Raw genomic sequence first — 25,465 nt, 5'->3', positions numbered from 1 at the left:
GCTCCTTAGCCTAAACCCCATAAACATGGGCCAAACACAGGTGTTCAATTGATCATAGAATCATAGAATACTAGAACTGGAAGGGACCTCGAGAGATCATCAAGTCCAGTCCCCTGCCCTCAAGGCTGGACCAAGCACCTTCTAGACCATTTCTGATAGACGTCTATCCAACCTGCTCTTAAGTATCTCCAGTGATGGAGATTCCACAACCTCCCTAGGCAATTGATTCCAGCGTTTAACCACCCTGAAAATTAGGAAGTTTTCCTAATGTCCAACCTAAACCTCCTTTGCTCCAATTTAAGCCCACTGCTTCCTGACTAATCATCAGAGGCCAAGGGGAACAATTTTTCTCCCTCCTCCTTGTAGCGCCCTTTTTGATGTGTAGGGATACCTCTAGTCACTCTTATGCCCTGCTTAGCTTGTGCCATATTGTGCTCCTATCGTGCAAACTCCTATACTTTGGTTGCTCACACAAAGGAAGTAAGGGTGTTTTATTTGTGCTACTCTAGTGCACCCACAGTGGAGAGCCAGAACCTAGCAAAGATGTACCTATACCACTTTTTTGTACCTCACAGACTCCACATACTTAAAGTTTTAGAATTAGGCCAACAAAATGATTATTCAATCAGTTTATGTAAGAATATTGCCTCCTGTCTGTGCATGAGGTGGGGAAGGTTAGAGGCAGCACCTTCTTTAACATTTCCACGCCTTCTGTGCACAAACTGGTACTGCTGGGTATACAAATGATTAACAGTGCCTGATAAAATTCCTCTTCATGCACAGTTTACAGCAGCCAGGTAGAGAGGAAAGAACAACTTATCATGTTAAGTGGTGGCTAGTAAGTATATTCTAGTACAAGCTGCAATTTGTATGTGTGCCAAAACCAAATAACGTGGAAATAAAATTGGTAAATGATCTATGCTATGATGTAGCTTAATGAAACACAAGGCTATTAATATAAAGGGTTTAATGACTTTTTTCGTCTCTTTTCTTAGGAAGACAACGCATCTGGCAAAATTTTGAGAAGGCTCAAGGCTTTAAGGAAGGCTCGTCTAAATAAAGGAGGGTTAAAGTGACATTGCAGTTACTTAATCCTGTGCTTTCCTTCCATGTGACACAAGCAAGACTGATGTACAGCTTTTCTTTTTCCCGGTGCACAGATTATATTGCTCCTAGCATCCTGCAGAAGCAGTTCTGCACATCAAGTGGCAATGGAAATTAAAGCAATGACAAGTATTTTACAGCAGAGCTGCAAGGTAAAGGTCAGGCTTTTCCAAACCACAGTGGAAACCTTGCTGGCTGAAAAATGAATCCAAGGAAAATCCAACTTTCAGCTTTTGGACTTGGCCTTGAACCAAGAAGGACTGCATCAAATCCTACCTAAGGTCAGCTGTTCAAAGTGATCTGAAAGCTTTTGGACTTATTCTGAGTAGTTATTGAGCTACTAGGCTGAGGTGTGCCTGTCAGTGGTTTCAGGGCAGCAAACTGGAACTTGAAAATTAAAAAAGTGTCAAATGTATTGCATTTGTTTGCACTCCGTTCAACATGGACTTACTGTTTTTGTGTGTGCACAGTTTACAGCTTTAATTAACAAGCCTTTTTTATCATACAACTAAAGATTTAAAATTGCTCACGGGAGACTAAAAGCCAACTGGCTTTTAATTTTACTTCCCATTTTGAATAGAAACAGCAATATATACATCATGCATATATATATATATGTATGATGGCAAATTTGGTTAAGTCATTTCCACAATAATCCTTGGACCTCTGGTAATTTTTGTTCAGGTTATCACAATTCTCTTATGGCCAGAAATGTATTCCACTGGAACAGCTTGTTAAATCAAATGGAAACGTGATTGCTGTGTGGACTATGACAACGAGCTATATGAATGGCGGAGGTCTTGGAAACCACCGATATGCCAGGTGGAATCGTGAGGACAGTGGAGAGGACTATGGGCGGGCTGAGTGCTATGGAGAAGATGAGGAGGGCAGGAAGCGCAGACTGACCCCATTTGAGAAGTTAACCCGGGATATGTCCCAGGATGAAAAGGTGGTGAAGGAATTAACTCTGGGAAAGAGGATTGGATTCTATCGAGTCAGAGGGGAAATAGGAAGTGGAAATTTCTCACAAGTGAAGCTTGGAATTCATTCTCTAACTAAAGGTAGGCAATGCCATTTGCAACATATGGTATGATTGTGGTGGTGCTGTATGCATATGGTGCAGGGTTCTTCAGGACTGAGAGGCAGTGTGTGAATCCTACATACTATACGGTTTTGTTTGTATGGCAACATGTATTTTTAGGCAGGGACACAGGCAAATGCTTAGAACTGGATTATCCCTTGCCCTTGAACAGGGGAAGGCACATTCCCTTATCTAGCACCCCCTGTGCCATATTGAAGGGAAATTGTAGTCTGTGTTCAAGGGCTTGCACAGGCTGTATCTTTTGAGTTCCAACCATCCCAAAGAGAATGAAGCCTTGGGCCTGCCCCCTTATATCACACAATGCAGCTCATTAAAGGGTGGTTCTGTGTACACATACCACTGAATTCCTTGGAACGCTTGGAGGGATGGTGCCCCTCCCCAGAGTTCTTCTGATCAGAAAAGCTCTGTAGAAAGCTCTGCAACCTTTCCTCTACCTTCTAAGCTAATGTTCACTAGTGTAGACTTGCATGTAGGTAATGACCCTGCTGGGAAATGTTGTGTTTTGCCAGCTCGGTACTGCACGTTGCTCATTGCCCCAAATACAAGTGAGAGAGGTAAGAGTGGCTTTCTAAGGGGAGCCAATGTAACTTGTGGGCTGAGCCATTCTCAGAGAGCAATGCTAGGAGCATGCATGCCTTGTGCAAAGACTTCAGATGGATATTCATCATTTGTTGATTTTGAAGCCAGAAGGGACTGTAATGAGACCTACTCTAACCTCCTGCATACAACCAAAGAATTTCACTCAGTAATTCCTGTTTTACTTAATTTACTTAGTTCTGACAGTTCCTTCATAAAAGGAACTCATAAGGGATGTTTTCTGACCTGCTGTAGTGTGCATGGGTTGTGTATAGAGCATACATGGGTTGTGTGTAGGCAAATCACCTGCTCAAAAACCACTGAAGCAAGTGGCCTCTGTAGCCATGAAGATCGGCATTAAGCCTCAAATAAATGTTAGTGCTAAAATAAATCTCAGCTTTTCTTCTCTTTTGCTGTAAGAGTGAATATGTCTACTTTAGTCCCTTTTTGTTATGAACTCAGCCCTCTTCTTGTGCACTCAACACTTAGGGTATGTCTACATTGAATGGCCAGAGGTATCCCAAAATAGCTACCACGCATCTACACAAGCCGCCTCTTATTTCAAAATATTTTTCAAAATAAAAGGTGCACTATTTTACCATCCTGGCAAACCTCATTGTACAAGGTTTGGCTCGAAATAGGCTATTTTGAAATGTGGCGTGTCTACACAGCACCAAATTTTGAAATAACACTCTATTTTGAAATAGATTCGAAATAAGATACACAATTTGCATAGCACAATTTGCATATCTTATTTCGAGTTTAGGGTGCAGTGTAGATGCACCCTGAGACTGCATGTGTGCATGGGGAAGCCATAGATTGCTGGCTTTGCCACAGTGCAATTTTTCAATGCAACAGCAGTGAAAAATACCTCTTTTGCTGAAAAATAACTCCTTCGATTGTCTTTTGGTCAAAGCTAAAGGTATCAGTTTTTTTCTCTTGAGTGCCATCTTACTTCTGTTGCTTCCTGTGCCAGTCCACATGAGTAGCTGGGTAATTGCTATAGAGTTTAATGCTAGTCTAAGAGTACAACTGCACTGGAACGGAACACCTATGAGTGGTCTGTGCCAGCTGACTTGGGCTTGTGGTGCTCAGGTTACAGGGCTCTTTAACTGCAGCATAGGGTTAGGGTTTGGGCTTGGGTTGAAGGAAGCCCAGGCTCTAGAAACCAGTGAGCGGAGAGGGATCCAGAACCTCCATTCCAGTCCAGCCCAAATATCTATACCACAACTAAGCTACCTCATAGCCTGAGCCCCTTGAGCCTGGGTCATCTGTCTCGGACCAGTCAGGAGTGTTGAATTGCAGTGTAAACGTACCTTTAGGGGCAGTTGCATGTGTGCAAGAGATCTTGCAGATGGTCATTTTTCTGTGCACACAGGATATTGCCTATTTTCAAAGGCCTTTAAGGAGACAGTCCTAGAACTTAAGGCCACAAGGGACCACAAGGTCATTTAGTTCGACCTGTATATCATAGGCGACCATCTATTATAGGCGCAATCAAGCAAGTTGTAAAATAACCCTGTTAAGAATGTGTCCAAGGTTGGGGTGTACACAACCTTTGTATACATAAAGAGTGCACTGATTTGGAAACGAGATTCAATTTGCCAGGCTATGTCTGCATTGCTTTACTTCCACCTTCTCCCCTCCCGCTTCTGGCAGGCCTGAGAGCGGTGGTATTTCTCCATAGACAAAAGTGCATTATTATGCTATTATAATGCTGACAGGCGGAACCAAACCTGGGACCTCTGGAGTTTAGTGCATGAGCCTCTACAGCCTGAGCTAAAAGCCAGCTGTCACTCAGCTAAGGTGGTAGAGCACACTCATATTTCTCTCTGTAAGTGGTCTAAGTGTCACTATATGGGACTATACACCACACCCAGAAGGTGTGTGGGTGGGTTACACTATGTAGTGGGGTAGAGGGTGGGGGCAGAAAGAAAATAGTGCCCATCTACAGCCTCTGCACGTCTGTGACTCCAATTCCTAGCCTGGAAGTGGGGCTGTGACTTCTGCACAATCTCATTATAGGGGTCTATGTTCACTGGATCTCTAACTCTACCCCTAACCATCCTGTCTGCAATGGTGAATTCAGAACAGGCCCTGGGCCCAGCTTTCCTACATGTAAAGATGTTGAGGCCCTCTGTGTGTCTGCTCTCTAGGGGCATGTCTAGACTACATCCCTCTTTCAAAAGAGGGATGTAAATTAGACAGATCGAAATTGCAAATGAAGATGGGATTTGAATTTCCCACGTTTCATTTGCATAATGGCGGCTGCATGTTCTTTCGAAAAGGGGCTTTTCGAAAATGAAACCGCCATCTAGACGTGGTTCTTTCAAGAAAAAAAATCCTTTTTTGAAAGATCCTGTACTCCTGAGGTGTACTCCTGAACTCTAGTGCCAACATCCAGGATAGCAATATACCCATTTCCCACTACAACAGAGGCCTGCTATAGTCCTTAGGGGAATGTCACCCAAGTAATGTATTTGCTTTTAATATGTTTTCTTAGAAAAATGTCCTCAGCTGTGCATTGCAAAATCAAACCTTGCCTTATTCCCACACTGCAGTGTAGTTGAGGATCATTAGCATTTATACAGCAGTAATCACTTCTGCTGGAACCATGCCACTTCTGCTGGAACCGTGCTATGGCTTCCAAATCAACAGCTGCATGAAAACTTGGAACCCTTTGGGCTATTACTCACTCACTGTCAGGAGTCATTCATTGGGTAAGATATAACAAATGCTAAATTACATCAGCTGTAAGTTCAAGAATTTGGAAATACATACAAAGATCAGGCTTTAACAGTGTTCCCTGTAGTTTTCTAATCTTTCTAATGTCAGTTAAATAAACAATAGATCCCTCGGCCAGTAGTTACTGACTTCTGCCAGGTAACAGAGGTAGGAACATTCTGAAACACTGGTCTTTGTCAAGGGACTGATTCAGTGAAACAGACAAATCTCTCACCATGATTTCTGAATGTCACATCTTTAGGATAAAACTTATAACACACGTATATAAATTTTAGATAGGATTCAAACAATGTACATAAAAAAGAATTCACCCTAGCATTGTCTAAAAACAATGGGAAGAGACACCACTTCCCTTAAGACTTCCCATTTTCCCCTGTGCCCTTTTCTCTCTTTCTACTCTTTTTAGTTCTCATTTCTATCTCCTCCTCATGGCCCTTCCCTTTCCTTCTTGCATTCACTTTCCATCCTCTCCATCATTTTTAGAAATGTTTTGAAGCTCCCTAACCCTTCCCTCTTTGTGACACTTTATTCCAGAGCTCTCAAACTCCCTACTCACAGGCCAATCCTAGCCAGAGCAATTACGCAATCTGGGTCAAGGAAGGCTTGTCCATTACTGGCCCTCAAGCTCAACCCCTTACTTCCATAGCCAGCCCTCTCCCCCATGGCTCCCCGTCTCCTGAGAATGTGTCTTTGGGGATCACTGGGGGAGGGGCCTGGTGCCACACAGAGGCAGCTGTCTCTCTCACTCACTCACTCACTCACTCACTCACACTCACACGTGGTGGCAGAAGTTGTATGGGAAACAGAGCACACTCTGCTTCCCCCACAACTCCTGTTGCCATGGGAAGATGGGGAATGACATGGCGTCAGGCCCCCCTTCGGCTGATGATCCCCCCAAGACACATGCTCGGGGGACGGGTGCCATGGGAGGGAGAGGATGGGGTGTTGGCAAGAAGGGCTGGAAATGCACTCCTGCTGGGAGTCCCACGCTGGATTGTGCAATCGCTCTGGCTGGGACTGGCCCACGGGACTACTTTATTCTTTTCTCCTCTATAAATGTAGAGGATACATACATATTCTAAAGGTCTGCAGACCCTCCCTCTTTCCACGTGCATGAGGCTTTTGTTCTATTCTCTTACGTTGTTCACTAGCACCAGAAAAGCTAGTCTTCTGTACGTGGCCCACAATATGTTGCTTGCTTTGTTGGTTCAACAGTAAGTTTGCTTTAGAAGGGAAGCAGTATCTTGTCATTGATATAAAAGCAGAGGTTGTTCAATCACATAGCAATAAAGGAAAATACCAATAAGGAAGGAGCAGGGAGACTGTCAGGGTCACAGGTTGGTCTGGCCCCATGTGTATGGTGCTTAATCCTGGAGAGAGATTGCTTTGACCTATGAATAGGGTTTGCTGAAAATTTTCCACTGAAACTTTGTATTGATGGAAAATTGGATGTTTAAATACATAACATTTTTGTAGGAAATCTGTTTTACTTGAAACATTTTGATTTTTTTCGTCATAAAGCTGAGATTTTTTTGGCTGACAGTTTTTATATTTTAGGGCAGTTACCATTTTTTATGAAAGTCAACATTTTCCAGTTTTCAAGGAAGGGGTAAAGCATTTTTCAACTAATTCTGCTTATCACCTTATGTATTGTCATAAATTAAGGTCTGATTAATATTTGAAAGACTAACATAAAAACATGTACATACATCAAGAAGGGGTGTTAGTAATGCCATAGATAGCACCTTGCCGGGGGCGGCCCTAGACTAGCTGCCAGCAACTGGCGCCCTAGGCGAACCATGCAATCGGCACCCTACCCCCTCCCCCAATCCCAAAGGCAGATATCGACTGAGGGTTTTGGTTCTGTGCTGGGGAGGGGGAGCTGGGGATGGAGTTCTGTGGCTGGGAGCCGGGGGCCAGGGGATGGAGGTCTGTGGCTGGTGACCACGGAGCCAGGGGGCTGGGGATGGAGTTGGAGTTCTGGGGCTGGGCGCCGGGGGCCAGGAGGCTGGCGATGGAGTTCGGGGGTTGGGGACCGGGGGGGGCTGGGGATGAAGTTCAGGGGCTGGGGACTTAGGGGCTGGTGGCCGGGTGCTGGGGGGGCTGGTGGCCGAGGGGCTGGGGGCCTGGGGATGGAGTTTGGGGGCTGGTGGCCGAGGGGCTGGGGGCTGGGTATGGAGTTGGGGGCCTGGGGATGGAATTTGGGGGCTGGTGGCCAAAGGGCTGGGGATGGAGTTCGGAGGTCTGGGGGCCGGAGAGAGGGAACAGGGTGCCGGCCGGGGGAGAGAGTCCCCTGCACCCGCCTCCTCCCAAGATCCCACCCCCCCAAAAGAGAAGCCGGCATGCGCCTCTCCCAGGGCCGACTCCCCCCCCACAGCACAGGGGACCCTCCCCACATTTCTCCTCCCCCGGGGCCGACCTCCCCCTCCCGCGGCCCAGGGGAAACCCCCCCCCCCCCGCGTTCCTCCTCCCACGGGGCCGACCCCTCCCCCCCTGCGGCACCGGGGAACTCCTCCCCCCCCATACCTCCTCCTCCTGGAGCAAGGCTTCCCTGCGGCCCGGAGGGGGGTAAGGCACCGGAAAGGGAAGGGGAAATGGAAGGGGCAGGGTTTGGAATTTGGTGCCCCATGCAACTTGGCGCCCTAGGCGGCTGCCTAGTTTGCCTATAGGCACGGGCCGCCCCTGCACCTTGCTGAATCAACGCACCATCATGATGTTAAGTGGCACTAGGCTATTGGAAGAGTAGTATTATTGCTAAAATGTCCTGGTTATTTATGGCTTATAAAAATCCTCACAATCTTCTTGCTAGAATTCTGGCATTACCCTGATATCCTGGTCAAATTCTAATTATATTCTGCCTCATCAACTTACACTCATTATTAAAATTGGAAATAATATTACTCTTCACCCTCTGTTAAAGAATGCTAGAAGGTGCTTTGTTATGTTGGCTTAGCTAAAGAAAAGACCATTTGATGTTCATAAACCAAGCAAGTTTGGAGATTCTGGAAGGGGAAAAAAAACTTCAAAAAATAAAAATGAGAAAATGATGTTTTTCAAAAGTTAAGACAAAAAAATTTCAAAACATTGTGGGGCTTAGTCTCCTCTCACTTTACACTTGTGTAACTGCCATGGTGTGAGTGAATTTATGTCTGAGTTACACCAGCGTAAGGAAGAAATTAGGCACTTTTGCTTTAAAAATGCCTTTTCTGGTTTTATTTTACCAATGTTCCCAATACTGTACATTTGTATCTTGTAATGAGATGTGGCATGTGCAGTATCTTAAAAAAATTCATGAGAGAGGCTGAAAAAACAAGTTTTTAATGAGAAGTAAGCTTCAATTATAACTGTTATAATAGAAATTCTATCATCTATCACTATTGTGTCTGAATACCGTTATCAGTCATGACAAATGATATACTGTAAGCTTTGCGCATGGCAGTATTTCTGTTGGTTAATAGTTTCCCAATATAATGCAAAAGTATTAAGAATTCTCTACACTATGATTTTTAAGTTGTATTTTTGTGAGAGTAGTGTACAATTATATTTCCCCGTCGGGAAGAGGCTGGATTGAGAAATATATAGGGATAGGAACTTTTCGCTTCTAGATCACCAATCTGAATTCAAGGCTGGTATTAACTGTAAGTTAACAATGGATATATAGGCATGGGATAGCATAGACAGGAGAAGGCTTTGCCTCTCCAAACAGCCTGGGCCCATGACCCTCCCCCCACCGCTCCCCTTGCCTGATTCTAATTTCCTTCCCACTCTGCTGTGGCTGAGAGGCTGTAGCAAGCAGGTTGGGGCAGGGGCACAAAAAGCTTGGGACTCCTCGGGGGCTAGGGGCCGTGTCTGCCTGTATGCTGAGGCCAGTGGCTGTGGGAGGTAGGTGCTCTGAACTCCAGTGAAGAGGGGCAGGGGCCTGAAGTGTAGGGGCAAGGCCTTGGGCAGTGGGGGCGGAGTTGAGGCCTATCCTTCCCCAACGGTGCCTTCTCTCGCTGACCATGATGGGATAGCATAGCTGGTATGTGGCTTACATTAAATGATTTGGTGATTTTCCAGCTGATTCAGACTGAGCAGGCACCCACATACCTGAATCACCACCAGTACCACAGCTGGGTTTAGTTGGCATATTTGCTAGCAGTCTCACCAAAAAGAAGTTTAACAAGTCAGATTGGTGCAGTGGGGGGAACTTGCCCTGCCATGTCTCATGTTATAGGTATTTGTTCTGTGCATTTAAAAAAATCCCCATATGTTAGGCTAAAATTGTCAAATTAATTACAGATAATTATGGTTTTGACATCTGGATGGTGTTATACATTTTAAATTATTAGGAAAAATACATGCTGCAAAACATGGAGGTTCCTCAATCCGAACAGTGACAAATTTATATTTATTAGAATACAGGCAGTCCCCGGGTTACGTACAAGATAGGGACTGTAGGTTTGTTCTTAAGTTGAATCTGTATGTAAGTCGGAACTGGCGTCCAGATTCAGACACTGCTGAAACTGACCGCCAGTTCTGACTTACATACAGAATCAACTTAAGAACCCCAAGCGTCCCCAAGTCAGCTGCTGCTGAAACTGATCAGCGGCTGATTCCAGGAAGCCCGAGGCAGAGCAACTCTGTCTCGGGCTTCCTGTAGTCAGCGCTGGTCAGTTTCAGCAGCAGCTGACTTGGGGACGCCTGGGGCAGAGCAGCTGGGGTGCTGCTGGGTTGCTCCAGTAGCGCTGATCCGGCGCTACTGGACCAACCCAACAGCACCCCAGCTGCTCTGCCCCAGGCGTCCTGATTCAGCCGCTGCTGAAACTGACCAGCAGCGGCTGAATCAGGACGCCTGGGGCAGAGCAGCTGGGATGCTGCCGGGTTGGTCCAGTAGCGCCCAGAGTGGCGCTGTGGGACCAACCGGCAGTGCCCCAGCTGCTCTGCCACAGGCGACGGAGAAAAGCCTAGTCTGCTTGGGGGGGGGGGCGTACTAGCTGCGCACCTCCCCCCAGCAGACCAGGAAGACGCGGGCGGCGGACCAAGACGCACCGCGGTCCCGCCGCCCGGGTCCTCCGCGGCTCTGCTCCCAGTCTCCCTAGTCTGCTGGAGACCAGCAGACCAGAGAGACAGGGAGCAAAGCCTCTGAGGACGCCGGCAGCGGGACAGCCGCAGCGCGTCTGGGCTGCCCCCCTGCCGGCTTCCCCCACGGCTTTGCGCTAGTGGACCAACCCGGCAGCATCCCAGCTGCTCTGCCCCAGGCGTCCTGATTCAGCCGCTGCTGGTCAGTTTCCGCTGCGCGAGCCCCCTCCCCCCCCCCCCCCCGCGGCTTTACAAAGCCGCGGGGGAAGCTGGCAGGGGGGCAGCCCAGGCGGGCCCCTTTGCTCCGCATCTTCCTGGTCTGCAGACCAGGGAGACGCGGAGCAGCTTTTCTTGCCGGGGAGTACACGAGCGGCGGGACCACATGGTCCCGCAGTCCGTGTTCGTAACTGCGGATCTGACATAAGTCGGATCCGCGTAAGTCGGGGACTGCCTGTAATATTTCACCCAGACACATTGAAATGTTTAACTTAAGTTAAAAGGATGTTGCAATAGTAGTTAGCAATATTCAAGACACAGATTTTTCAGATTTTTTTATTAATATACCCACATCCACCCACCCAGCTAACGACCTGCTCATGCTACCATTGAAGTTATCTTAGGATCCATCTTGCTAAGTGCTGAGTTCTTATGTTCAGGCTGTGGAGCTATAATGAAGATTCAAGATTTTAACTTCTGACCTAACTAAAAATTTAGAATTATTAACTATTAGAGTGTGTCTACACTGCACCGTTATTCCGGAATAAGGCAGTTATTCGGGAAAAACAATACTAGCAATACTGCCATTCTGTTATTTCGACAAGGTCGAAATAACAGCATTTTCTGATGGCAGTAAACCTCATTCCACGAGGAATAAGCCTTTTTCCGAAACAGCTTTTTCCGAAAAGGGTGTGTGTGGACACGGAATAGGAAGTTTTGTCAGGACTCCAGGAAATAAGACAGGTGACCTGCTGACCACTCCGTCCACATTCATCACAACTCTATAGTGCCTGTTTCCCAGCAGCTCTTAAAGCTTCAGACACAGGGAACAGGGCTTGTGGCAGGGAGGAGGCCCTCAGAGCCACCAGCCAGAGTTCACCTCACATTGCCTGTTCCAGCCACAAGCCCATCAAGAGCCCCCCCCCCTGCCCATTCTAGGGAGCATGCACAGGGCTCCCAGGAGCCTGCCAGGAGCCGCAAGAAATGTGCACTGTCTTGGTCTGGGGCAGAGCGCCTGTCCTCCTGGAGGTATGGTGTGACGAGGAGAACCTCCAGGATCTCCACTCCAGACGGCGCATTGCGGACATCTACGGCCAGATGGGCAAGATGAAGAGCCACACCAGGACTTTGGGGCAGAGTAAAGTAAAATTGCTCCAGCAGGCCCACTCCTGCTCCTATTGTGATGAACTGCACCGCATTCTGGGGGGTAGTGCAGCCCCTTCCCCTCCCAGGTGGTGGACTCAGGGCTGGAGATGCCCATTGTTGCCCGCCCGGGAGTCCCAGCCCAGGCAGAAGAGGACAAGGAGGAGGAGAATGCGGTGAGCACTGTCACCACGCTTACTTTGGAGCTGGTACCCCAGGCATTCTCCAAGGCCAGGGGGGGATCATCAGGTGAGTTCTCTTAGTTTTTCACAAACATAGGGCGGCGGTGGCGGGTGCTGAGGGATGTGGCATGATCGTCGCTCGCCCTTCTCGGCCTGGCCATCGCACTGCAGGTCATGCAGATGGATGCACATGCTGCGCCAGTTTGTGACGCACAGCCCCAGAGCGCCCCAGGGCTCATGTTCACAGGCTCTGGGGAGGTCGCCCACACTTCTGACCCCGGGAGGGGATACCCTCCCACCACGAGCCACTGCTAGGAGGTTGGGGACAAGGGCACACACACGTGTGCACGCAGACTGAGGAGTGCTGCCAGGTGCAGGTGTGTGTGAGGCACCGATGGAAGGCCCAGCTCAGCCCTGCGGACCTCTGGGCCCCTGTGAGGCAGGCCCTGCTGTCCAGGCTGCACATGGCCTTGCTCCTGGGACATCACCTTCTTGTCTGTTGGTCTCAGCTCATTGATGAGGGCAAGGCCTCAGGGACAGTGTCTCCAGGGATAACTGACCACCTCCCTTTATTCTCCCCAGCTGGACCAGCCATGACTGTAGGACAATCACCAGCAGCAGAGCCAGCCGACTGACTCCAAAGGAGCTGCAGATGCTGGAGGGTCCAGGAGAGCCTGATGAGGGAGCACGTGTCCATTATGCAGGATATGCATCAGACGCTGGCCCAGAAGGTCGAGGACAACACGCAGTGGTGAGCCCAGATGTTGACTGAGCTGCTGCAGGTCCGTCCCCCCCATCCTCCCAGGCCACCCTCACCCCCAAGGTCACCAAGGCCCCCGGACACAAGGCAGAAGAAGCACCTGAGCCACGTGCCACTTTCAGCCCAGTTCGGAGCCTTTCTCCCCCCTCCTAGGTTCTCAGCCCCTACCCCCTCCAAGGTTCTCACACCCTCTTCTCCAGTTACTTCTATCCCAAATAAATAATCAACCAGTTCTTTTTTTTCAAAACAAAACATGTTTTTTTTATTGTGTCTACAGGGAAGAGGGTGGAGGGGGGGAGGGAAGGTGGTGGTGTGGGAAAGGCAGAGAGTGGGGAGGCCCTGGGGAGAGTTACTGGGGTCCTTGAAAGAAACTCTCCCTTAGGGCCTCCCAGATGCGCAACCCACCTGATGGGCGTGGCAGAAGGCAGCTGTGTACAGCTGCTCGAAGGCCCATCCCTCTTGGCTGGCCTCTTTCTCCCACCCCAGAAGGAAGACCTTCCCCTTCCTCTCCACGATGTTGTGGAGAAAACAACAGGCTGATACTTGGGGGATGCTGTGGTCCCCCACATTGAGGCGGGTCAGGAGGCACCTGAACTGTGTCTTCAAGTGCCCAAAGGTGCATTCAGCCTGCATGCGGGCCCTTCCCAAGCAGCCACTGAAGTGGTCCTTGGTCTGGTCAAGGTGGCTGGTGTAGGGCTTCATCAGCCATGGCTTGAGGGGGTAAGCTGCATCCCCCATGATGCACAGTGGCATCTCAACATCCCCGGTCCTGATGTTGCACTCACAGAAGAATGTGTCAGCCTCTAGCTTCTGGTACAGGCTGGAGTTGTGGAAGACACGAGAGTTGTGCATCTTCCCGGACCAGCCAACTCAAATGTCTGTGAGTTATCAGTGGTTGACTAGGTCCTGCAGGACCATCAAAAAGTATCCCTTTCTGTTTATATATGGTGCTTCACGGTGGTCGGGGGCACAGATGGGAAAGTGGGTTCCATCAATAGCCCCCTTGCAGTTGGGGAAGCCCCGGGCAGCACATCCAGCCATGATGGCGTCCAGGTCACCCAGGTGGATGACCCTGCCCAGCAGGATGGTGTTTATGGCCCTCACCACCTACAGAAGGAGACAAATAAAGACACAAGACAGAGAATCAAAGGGGGTGCCTAAGTCCTTTGGAGGTTCCCTTCCCCGTCCTCCTCCCCAGACACCCCCTATGAAGCCTTCTCTCCCTGCAGGGCTGTGTGAGGGCAGGACTGCAGAATCCGCCAGGGATGGGGCTTCCCCCCCCCCCCCCCCCGCATCCCAACCCCCCTCTTTCTCCAGTGTCTCCCTTTCCAGTCCCCCCCCTCCCGGAACCGCAGTCCAAGAGCGCCATACCTGCATTGGGAGGGCCCCAATGATTGACTTTCCCATGACAAACTGGTTGTCCATGGACTGGTAACAGTTGGGTGTGGCGAGCTTCCAGACAGTGATGGTCAGGGCTCGACAAACTGCTGTTTCTACTTGCCTGTGGCATGCGCACAGTGCCAGTCTGGCGCATGCATGGTGCGGGGCTGGTGGGTAGCTCTCGCCGCAGTTTGTCGAGCCCTGGTGGTTTGTGACCCATTTCTCCAGGAGGATGGCGGGTCTCATTTGAGTGTCACGTCTTTGAAGGACAGGGGCGAGCCAGGCACACAGCTCCAAGAATATCTCCTTCCTCATGCGGAAGTTTTGGAGCCACTGTTGGTCGTCTCACCGCTCCATCACCAGCACGTCCCACGAGTCAGAACTGGTCTCCTGCCTCCAGAAGCATCTCTCCACTGTGGGGTGCAGTTACAAGGGCATCGCTCCCGCACATGGGCAGAGGTTCTCAAAGATGAGCTTGGCATCGAGCTCATGCAGGCCATGAAGGTAGCCTGCAGAAACTGCAGCATGGCAGTGTGGGGCCATCGCATTCCCAGAGGCAGCTCCGGCTCCATAACAGGGAGTGCTGTGGTGTCCGAAGGCAGGGCAACCAGAGCACGCAGAGGAAATGCTTTGCTGTCTCTCAGAGAGGTAGGCAAGCAAGCAGCAGAAGCAGAGAAACGGCTGTCTAGGGGGGTCCCTTTAAGCAAGCGTCTCAGCTAGCCTTAGGCAACAGCATCCGGAAGCAACTGCTGACCTAATGCCCTGCCTGAACTGGCGCTGGATGGCCTTAAATGCCAGATAGCACCCACACTACTTGGACACTCTCTTTTGAAATAGCACATGGCTTTTTTGTTGCGCTTTTTGTGTGTAGACGCTCTATTTCAAAATAAGATTTTCCAGAAGCTATCTTCCAGAAAAGCCTATTCTGAAAGAAATTTGCAATGTAGATGTACCCTTAGAAAATAAAGGGAGTGGGGCTTAAGTTTCACTTAAAGTACATCTTGGCTGCTTTGTTGCTTGGCAAAGAGATACCTTCATGCCTATTTTAAGATTAGACTCTCCGATACCTCAGACAAGCTTAAAATAACCTTGTCTTGCAAAAATGGCAGATTTAATTTCCAGAATGATCCAGGTTTTTTTATTTCTGCATAGTCCTCAAAGGAGGGTATGTGAAGAAGAGTGACTCGGGGAGTAAGTGGTGAATAGGACTGCTTAATCTGTAATGGGCCAACAAGAAATTAAATGATACTATAGCTCAGTGGTTAGGCTACTGAGCAACAATGAGAGAAAATCAAGTTCATGCCAGTGCTCCAGTGAATATTTAGGCATTGATATCAAGTGAAACAACTGAACTGGGAAAGAATGAAAGTCAAACCCTACTTGGTGGTTTGAGTATTTAATCAAGGGGTTGGGAGAGCTATGTTCAAGATGCTGTTCCCTGCAGGAGTGTAAACCGGATCTCTTATGTGCTGAATTAATATTCTGAGTAGGGGGCTATTGCATGCAAGGGAGGTACCACTGCTTTCTTTGGTTTTGTGGGACCTAGAGCGGAGTGGGGGGTTGGGTGTCCCAGAGGAAGCCAGTGCCTCTTTGGGTCAGAGACCAGGCCTTCCTCTATGTTCAGCATAGCACCACTCAAAATCATAGAAATATAGAACTGGAGGGTCTCTTGACAGGCCATCTAGTTCAGTCCTGGGCACTGAAGGTTGGGGGTGGCTGGCCATGCCAGCAGGGAAGGTGCAGGAGTAGAGTGCAACAGCCGTGGCCACACTGTCCTGGGCCACCCCGAAGGAAGGCCCCACTGATGCTGTCAGGGCCCACATTGTCCAGGGCCAGACCCGGAGGCCCCACTGCCATGGCCATATGGTCCGGGGCTGGCCCTGGAGGCACCACTGCTGCTGCCAGGCAATTCTGGGCCAGCTCTGGACCACGTGGCCATGGCAGAAGTGTCTCCAGGCCCAGCCAAAGCACTGCTGAGGAGCCGGAATCTCAGCCCCAGCGTGGCCCCCTCCCACTGCAGCCTAACCTCCTGTAGGGAAGTCGGAGTGTTCTCCAGTGGCTGCGCTGGGGAAGAGAGGCAGGGCTGAGCTCCCTCCTGCATGCTTTTGAAAATCAGCTTGTGTGCCGTAAGTTGCCCCTGGGCTAGACCATCCTTAACAGCCCAGCTAACCTGGTCTTAAAAATCTCCTTTGATAGAGCTTCCACAGCTTCCCTACAAGCTTTACTGCAGTGCTTAACTACTCTCACTGGGCATATTTTCTAAATCTTTAATCATTTTTGTGGCTTTCCTATGGATGTTCTCCAATTTGTCCACTTCTTTCCTGAAGTGCGGTGCCCAGAAATGTACATAATACTCCACTTCAGGCCTTATCAGTGCTAAGTAGAACAGAAGAATTGCTTCTTGTGTCATGCTTACAACAAACCTTCTGATACATCTCATTATGATCACTTATTTTGGTAACAGTGTTAGGCTACGTCTACACTGGCCCCTTTTCCGGAAGGGGCATGTAAATTTCACTAGTCGTCGTAGGGAAATCCGCGGGGGATTTAAATATCCCCCGCGGCATTTAAATAAAAATGTCCGCCGCTTTTTTCCGGCTTTTAAAAAAGCCGGAAAAGAGCGTCTAGTCTGGCCCCGATCCTCCGGAAAAAGTGCCCTTTTCCGGAGGCTCTTATTCCTACTTTGAAGTAGGAATAAGACCCTCCGGAAAAGGGCACTTTTTCCGGAGGATCGGGGCCAGTCTAGACGCTCTTTTCCGGCTTTTTTAAAAGCCGGAAAAAAGCGGCGGACATTTTTATTTAAATGCCGCGGGGGATATTTAAATCCCCCGCGGATTTCCCTACGACGACTAGTGAAATTTACATGCCCCTTCCGGAAAAGGGGCCAGTGTAGACGTAGCCATACAGTGTTGACTCATATTTAGTTTGTGATCTACTAAAACCTTCAGATTCTTTTGTGCAGGATTCTTTCCTGGGCAGTCATTTCCCATTTTGTATTTGTGCGATTGTTCTTAGCAAATCTACACTGTTACTTATCATCTTCTTATCTTCTAGGTGATTACAAAATGATTATTTGCTACATTAACTTTCTACTTACTAAAGTTGAGCTGACTTTTTTGTAATTCCTCAGGTTACCTTTATTCCCCTTTTTATAGCTAGCTACTAAATTTTCCTTGTCCAGTCCTCTGAAATCTCTCCCATAATTTGCAGATTCTCACAGCTGATTGCTAATGTTCTAAGGCTCAAGAGTTTAGTCATGAATATTTTTGGTAAAAGTCATGGATAAGTCAAGGGCAATAAATGAAAAAATCATGGCCCATGATCTATCTGTGATTTTTACCAAAAATACTCCTGACTAAATCTTTACTTGGACCTTGCTGCTCTGGGGTATTCTTTATATGGGTGAGCCCTGCCTCAGTTCTGGAGGTTGACTGTCGCCAGCCTCTGCTCCCAGGATCTGCTCTTCGGACAGCTGCTGAGCACCCTCCCTCAGGGCCACTGCTATTCAGGCAGTCCCCAAAGCACTCCCAGTACCATGGATTGGGTGCCCTTGGGAGCCAGCCACTGTTCTGGCAGTCCTTGGAGCCAGCTGCTCAAGCCATCCCCAGGACTGATGCTCAGGTGGTTCATGAGACCAGCTGAGCCATCCACTGCTCAAGTGGTCCACAGAGACAGTTGGTCCACGGCCTCCCGAGCTATCGCTGCTGTCTCTGGAGACCGCTGAAGCAACAGCCAGTGAGGCTGTCTGTGGGGTGCCTCCATGACCAGCTCCTCAGGCAGCCCTGAAGTCATTTTCACCAGTCATTGTGGAAATCACGGAGGTCACAGAAAGTCACAGAATCCATTACTCTGTGAAAGAATCGCAGTCTTACCAATGGCTTTTCAATCTCTTCAGTTAGCTCCGTCTGTTCTAGGATGCTTTTCATCAGGCTCTGCCAACTTGAAGACATCCAGAGGTGCCGTGTATGGGGAGATAGGTGTCCCCCAACTCAGACTGGCCTGCCAAGGGTGGGGAAGAAGAGGGCCTCTGTGTTTGTCAGCCTGCATCTCCCTCCCCTTCGTGTTCAGCTGCTCTTCCTAGTACTTAGGGAGTGAGACAGAGCTTCTTCCTGAGAGAACCTGGCTGGGCGGCAGCAACAGCCCACAACCAGCTCTCGGATTTGGCAGCAAGTGACAGAAGAGGAGCAAGTGGGAATCCCTCTCACTTGCCCCACCAACATATTCAGCCTCTGTCTTCAGCAACTCAGCCTGTGTGAGTAGCAGGCCGCCACTGCCTCCCAGCCAGGATCGCTTGTCCTGCTCCCCAGTTGGCTACCAAGGAGAGTGACCAAACATGTGCGAGAAAAAGACATGCAGAGAGGACAGAGAAGTCTCCCACACAGGTAACATGATTTAGGGAGAATGGGCACAGGGAGGGTGGGCCCACTGGTCAGGGGAGACACGTGAGACAGTCAACAGTCCTCCTCTTTAAAATGAGCTGCCTTAGTATTGAGGCACGAGTCATCTATGATGGACAGCTAAGAAATTCTTAACCTGATCCTTCCCTTACTTAGCCTCAAATTCTATCCCATTCACACTGGTGTTCACTGTTTGTTTGTTCTGCTAAACAAAACAAAAAAAGGCATTTCACCATTTCTATACTTTGTTATTGTCTTTCCCTCCTCACTGTGGCTATTGCTACACTACAGAGTTTTTTCAGAAAAATGACCATTTTCATTAATTTTTTATCTGCTTGTTTTTTATATATTTTTATATATATTCATCCTTCATAATGTGATCTAGCTTCCACTTTTTGTACAACTTTTTTTTTTAGTTTAAGATCATTGAAGATCTTCTGGTTAAGCTAGTATGGGTTCTTACCATACTTCCTTTCTTATGCATTGGGATAGTTTTGCTTTTGTGCCCTTAATAATGTCTGTTTAAAAACCTGCCAACTCTCCTGAACTCCCTTATACTTACTTCCTACTGGGTTTTGAATTCCGTGTTTGCCAAAGTAATTATAAGTCATAACTAAATAGAGAGTATTCATAGCTGCTCTATTTTTGACTATGGTGAGCAAGAACACCAAAAGAGGACCAATAAAAACAAACCTTAACAGCAGCATTAAGTATTGAGTAGCTTTTGGTTTTGGTGCAGAGGGAATTGTGAAGAGGTCCAGTTAGGGTTGTCCACATCAGAGAACACGAGTAAACTCTTCTGTCATGGGGCAGCTTCATGGCTGTCCAGCATGCCATGCTTTCTGACCTGTTTCTTGATCTATTAACCACAGACCCACTCCTGGTTATTACACTTTCACTGTGTATGAATTGTTCACTTATATAACAGAATCTATTGAAGCCTTATAGCAGGAGACATCCATGCAGCCTTCTCTCCTCAGTCCACTCATCCCAGCTCTCCTTGTTTTCTCTTCTTCTCACTTACACCCGTCCTCCTTACTGAGCCAATTGCCTTATTAGCCCAACAACTGTCAGCAGTCCCCTAAATAAACTAATTATTTGGTGTTAGTTAAGCCTGCAGTCTTCCCAATACTACAGCAATTTCAGTGACTTATGATGCTACTAAGGGCCCTGTTGCACCTTCCATTAGACCTCTTTCATGCTAGGACTTAAGACCAAGACATCTTACAGGATGGTACTGACTGAGATACAGCTTAGGTTAACTAAAGCCACCTCTACTTTCCCATTAGGTAAGTTGCAGAGAGTAACTAGAAAGTGGTGCCTTGGTTCTGAAGGAGTGGAGTATGTGCAGAGCTGTACTAGAATCTGACTTGACCACCTCTCTCTGACTTACCTTAAATGACTGTTAAGTGGAAAAAAGAATTGAGGTTTTTTGATTTTTTCAGGTACCGGTAAATGAGCAGTTTTATAGTGAAAGTGTTGCTGCAAATATTTGTTGTATTGATAAATTCAAATATATTTTTCTCTCCAGAAAAAGTAGCAATTAAGATTTTGGACAAGACCAAGTTAGATCAGAAAACGCAACGTTTACTGTCCCGTGAAATTTCCAGCATGGAAAAACTTCACCACCCAAACATTATCAGACTTTACGAAGTGGTGGAAACATTGTCAAAACTGCACCTTATGATGGAGTATGCAGGAGGTGGCGAACTCTTTGCTAAAATCAGCACAGAGGGAAAGTTAACAGAAATGGAAAGTAAATTAATTTTCTCCCAGATTGCATCTGCTGTGAAGCACATGGTAAGCTGGTTGGCTGTACGCCTAAATTACCCTTCATTGCTTTAGCAAACGTCATGTATATATTTTTGTTTTGTTCTGTCTTGCACACAGTAGGTGTGGTGCTAATGAAAGGTTCTGAAAGGCAGCTCTGGAAACTAAAGTTCCCATAGAACAGCACATACCGCATGTGCAGTGGTAATGTAGACTTCCCCGCGTAACTATACTTCCACTCAACTCTTGGCCTGCTTAATGCCTAACTGCAGCCTGAGTGTTTTTTCTGATTCTGTCACTTCTTTGGACAGTGCACTAAGACCACAAAACTCATTTTGCATAGAGCAACACACCAGTATGACAGCTTTCCTTGCTCTTGTACAGCATTTTTATCCACATGTAAAGTCATGACCCAGGTGTTGCATCTGTAAGCACACTGACTGAGCTAGTTTGTAGTACACTGCCCATTAGACTCAAGAAACATGCTACATATGGCAGTTTTCTGTTTTGTGGGGAATGGCAATGCTAATAAATGGGGAGGAAGAACACAGCAGATGAAAGAGTAGCATAATGGCATCTGTTATCACAGTTAGCATTTTAGAGCAAGCTGAGTTCTAAAAAGTGATAATTAAAAGATTTCTATGGATCAAATTCAACCCTGGTCTAAACTCCTAGGCTACGTCTAGATTTACGAAAAAGGGATGCAAAGGATTGCAAATTAGACGTATCGCAATTGCTAATGAAGCGGGGATTTAAATCTCCACGTCATTAGCATAAAAATGGTTGCTGCTTTTTTTTGGCACGGAGCTTTGCTGGAAAAAAGCGCCAGTCTAGACGCGGATCTTTTGGAAAATAAAGCCTTTTATGAAAATCCCTTATTTTAAGAGGGATAAGGGATCTTTTGGAAAAGGCTTTATTTTCCAAAAGACCCGCGTCTAGACTGGCGCTTTTTTCTGGCAAAGCTCCCTGCTGAAAAAAAGCGGCAGCCATTTTTTATGCTAATGAAGCAGGGGAGATTTAAATTCCCGCTTCATTAGCAATTGCAATACGTCTAATTTGCATCCCTTTTACGAAAAAGGGATGCAATCTAGACGTAGCCTTAGAGAAGTCAATGGAATTTGGCCTGCTTTTTAATCAAATGCAAAGACTACTGAGATACCATCCACAGAAACTCAAAGATCAAAGGATGCTCTGTTCAGATACGAAATGGGCCTTGCACATAAACGGAGTATAAGATGGAGTTATGAATAAAATTACTTATCAGTAAAATAAGGCAAAGACCTGGAGAGAGAGTGTAATTTTTATAAAAACAGTATCATATACCCCTGAAAAGAAACCTAAATATTAGGGTAAGGAAATGCACATAGGTTGTTGAAGTAACTTAAATCCAGCCTATAGCAAGCCTTGGAATAACCGTATAATAACTACAGGCAGTCCCCGGGTTACGTACAAGATAGGGACTGTAGGTTTGTTCTTAAGTTGAATCTGTATGTAAGTCGGAACTGGCATCAGCCGCTGCTGAAACTGATCAGTTTCAACCGCGGCTGAATCTGGATGCCAGTTCTGACTTATATACAGATTCAACTTAAGAACCCCAGGCGTCCCCAAGTCAGCTGCTGCTGAAACTGATCAGCAGCTGATTCCAGGAAGCCCAGGGCAGAGCAACTCTGCCTCGGGCTTCCTGTAGTCAGCCGCTGGTCAGTTTCAGCAGCGGCTGACTTGGGGACGCCTGGGGCAGAGCAGCTCGGGTGTGGCTGGGCTGGTCCAATAGTGTGGCCTGCTCCTTGGTGCTACTGGACCAACCCAGCAGCACCCCAGCTGCTCTGCCCCAGGCATTCTGATTCAGCCACTGCTGAAACTGATCAGCAGCAGCTGAATCAGGACACCTGGGGCAGGGCAGCTGGGGTGCTGCTGGGTTGGTCCAGTAGCACCAAGGAGCGGTGCTGCGGGACCAACCGGCAGTGCCCCACCTGCTCTACCATAGGCCCCCGGCTTTGCTCCATGTCTCCCTGGGCTGCTGGGGGGGCACTAGCTGCGTCCCTCCCCAGCAGACCAGGGAGACGTGGAGCAAAGCGACGGAGGACCCGGGCCGGACCGCAGCACTTCCAGATCAGCTGGAAGCGCTGCGGGTCCGGCCAGGTCCTCAGCGGCTTTGCTCAGCATCTCCCTGGTCCGGGAGACGGTGAGCAAAGCCGCTGAGGACCCGGCCGGACCCGCGGCCGCTTCCAGCTGATCTGGAAGCGGCCGCGGGTCCGGCCCCGGGTGCTCCACTGCTTTGCTCAGCGTCTCCCTGGTCTGCAGACCAGGGAGACGCTGAGCAAAGCCGCTGAGGACCCGGCCGGACCCGCGGCGCTTCCAGCTGATCTGGAAGCGGCCGCGGGTCCGGCCCCGGGTCCTCCGCCGCTTGGCTCCCCCAGCAGACCAGGGAGACGGGGAGCAGCTTTTCTCACCCCGGAGGAGGCGGGACCAGGCATCCCACCACTCCAGTCCTCCTGGGGTGAGAAATCCCCATTCGTAACTGCGGATCCGACATAAGTCGGATCCGCGTAACTCGGGGACTGCCTGTATAACGAATGCATGTGGTGTTGTGTGAGATTACACTGATTTCAAAAGACATTACATTTTTGTTTCCTCCCCCCTCTCCCATGTCAGCCCAGACAAAATTAAGTTTGTTTGGGCACCTTAACTGTTCATTTTCATATTTTACATCCATACAGAAACACTGGAAAATCTCAGACCCACTTGGCAAATGTTGATATTTTAAATGGCAACTTCTATATGTCAAAGATACAGAAAAAGTTATTTATTTGGAAATCTTCTAATTTACTTTTCTCTTGATCTACAGCATGATAACAATATCATTCACCGGGACCTGAAAGCAGAAAATGTATTCTATACCAGTAACACCTGTGTGAAAGTGGGAGACTTTGGATTCAGCACAATAAGTAAAAGAGATGAAACTTTAAACACTTTCTGTGGCTCTCCTCCTTATGCTGCACCAGAGCTCTTCCGAGATGAAAACTATGTTGGTGTTTATGTTGACATATGGGCACTAGGCATCCTTTTATATTTTATGACAACTGGTACGATGCCTTTTCGAGCTGAAACAGTGGCCAAACTGAAGAAGTGCATTCTTGATGGGACATACAGCTTCCCCCCATATCTTTCAGAAACTTGCCAGAAACTGATCAGAGGAGTTCTTCAGCCAGTTCCAACTGCACGGTACTCTATCGAATGTATTATGAAGAATGAATGGATGCAAGGGATACAGTATCCAAAAGCCTTGGACCCATTTAAACTGGATCCAAAATATTTGACAGAGACCACTACCCTCAAAGAGGAGGAAATTGAAGTGAAAAATACATTAGAAGATTTGGGAATTACAGAAGAACACATTCAAAATAACCGCGGGAGAGATTCTCGAAGCTCAATAACTGGTATCTACCGAATTGTTTTACACAGAGTACAAAAGAAAAGAGCCCTGGAGACTGTTCCTATAGTCATGCAACCAGAACCCAAAGAGCAGGACTTAAAGAAAGGTCATAGTGCATACCGGAGTATCAGGCATACATCCAAGTTGTGTTCAATTTTATGAATGGCATATAGCAGACTTTACATTCAGTACATTTAACAAGGGGTTTTATTGATTTCACAATAAGCTTTGAGGTTACATTTTTGTAATTTTTAAATAAAACCAAAACTGCCTTAAATCTCAAAATGTGTCAGTTCATTCAGAGGACTTGGGCTCAAACAGACTTGTTTGTGTTTGCACTTTGGCCCCAGACCTCAATGAAAGCCATTAACAAATACAAATTGTCTAATGGATGTTTCCTTTTAATAACGGAGTAGAATTACTAAATATATTTGGGCTGATCTTTTAAGACAGCTATTTTTAATGTGTGGTCACTTGCAGATATAGAACTTTATTATCCTGATGTTAAATCACCACACAGAGGAATCTAAATGTCAGTTTGCAACAGATAAAATCTGGTCATCAAAAGCGACTGATTACTGAAGAGCTGTGCATATTTACAAGAAATCTACAACTATTTACTTGACAAGAATAACTGGTAATATATTAGGCATTAAATGTTTGTTAGCACTTCATTTTTAGCTATTATACCTAACCTTCCCTCCACCCCCATTATTAGTTCAGGATCAGCTTTTGAAAAATACCCCTGGTTTGTCAAGCTATTTTTTGTTGTGATCACAAGTTATCCTGTATTGAAAGACAAACCCTTACATTCTGTTCCACTAATTCAAAAATCAAACATTGTGCACCTTTTAGTACCACTGTGAGAGATGCTATGACTCCTAGGTATAGTCAGCTATGCTGCCATCTATAGGACTTTGTATAGTTTTATCCTGTGTGAAATAGTAAGTACGAAGATGAGGCAACAAAAATGCAGAACAGTGTACCCAGTCCTGTTCCAAATGAAGTGCATGGGATATTGCTAACAGACTAACTTTACCTGCCTTTATCTTCACTGCTAATGTCCCTAACAAAGGAAACATACCACAATGCAGTACTTCTGGCTCATGTTACCTTCAGTAGTAAAGATTAGCACAGAAATCGAAAACAGTTTGATTTTGATACTAGAAATCATTAAAAGCAAAACAAGAACCACCATAAAACCCATACACAAGAATGGGACTTTTTTAATACCTTAGAAGTCTCTTGTAGTAGAGCCCTCCTTGACTATGTCCCCTTATAAAAAGACAGTTGCCATATGCAATGTTTGTCTATAAGGCAGCATACCCCTTTCTACTATAATCAGAAGTTTGGGGCTCTGGTCTCCCTATATCGACTTAACACAAGCTGTAAAAATGTTTCCTCAATAGTTACACTAGTATAAGCTGGCAAAGTTAAAACAGCTACACTGGCAGCTTGAGGTCAGTCCCTTGGGGCTTTAGTTTGGCCAATTAAAAATTGAAGCTGCACAGCTTCTGTTTGTATGACAACCAGAATTTAAATTTAAAAAAACAACTTTTCATGTTTTCATTGGCCTGGTAGGGTTTTAAATAGCTC

General features: G+C 47.3%; 1 protein-coding gene across 1 annotated transcript in view; it reads left to right on the top strand.

Moving 5' to 3' along the window:
- The window catches only part of NIM1K (NIM1 serine/threonine protein kinase), a 69,508-nt gene extending 45,477 nt beyond the window's left edge, over positions 1-24,031 (top strand). Inside the window, exons 2-4 of the mRNA XM_075932501.1 lie at positions 996-2,165; positions 20,198-20,466; positions 23,282-24,031. Coding sequence (XP_075788616.1) covers positions 1,874-2,165; positions 20,198-20,466; positions 23,282-24,031 — 1,311 coding nt within the window. The 5' untranslated portion in view covers positions 996-1,873. The remainder of the gene's footprint in view (positions 1-995; positions 2,166-20,197; positions 20,467-23,281) is intronic.
- Positions 24,032-25,465: the final 1,434 nt, after the last annotated feature.

The sequence above is a fragment of the Pelodiscus sinensis genome, chromosome 6, assembly GCF_049634645.1.
Source record: "Pelodiscus sinensis isolate JC-2024 chromosome 6, ASM4963464v1, whole genome shotgun sequence".
Taxonomy (NCBI): domain Eukaryota; kingdom Metazoa; phylum Chordata; order Testudines; family Trionychidae; genus Pelodiscus; species Pelodiscus sinensis.
Note: the sequence above shows the minus strand (reverse complement) of the source record. Positions and strands in the feature narration are given on the sequence as shown.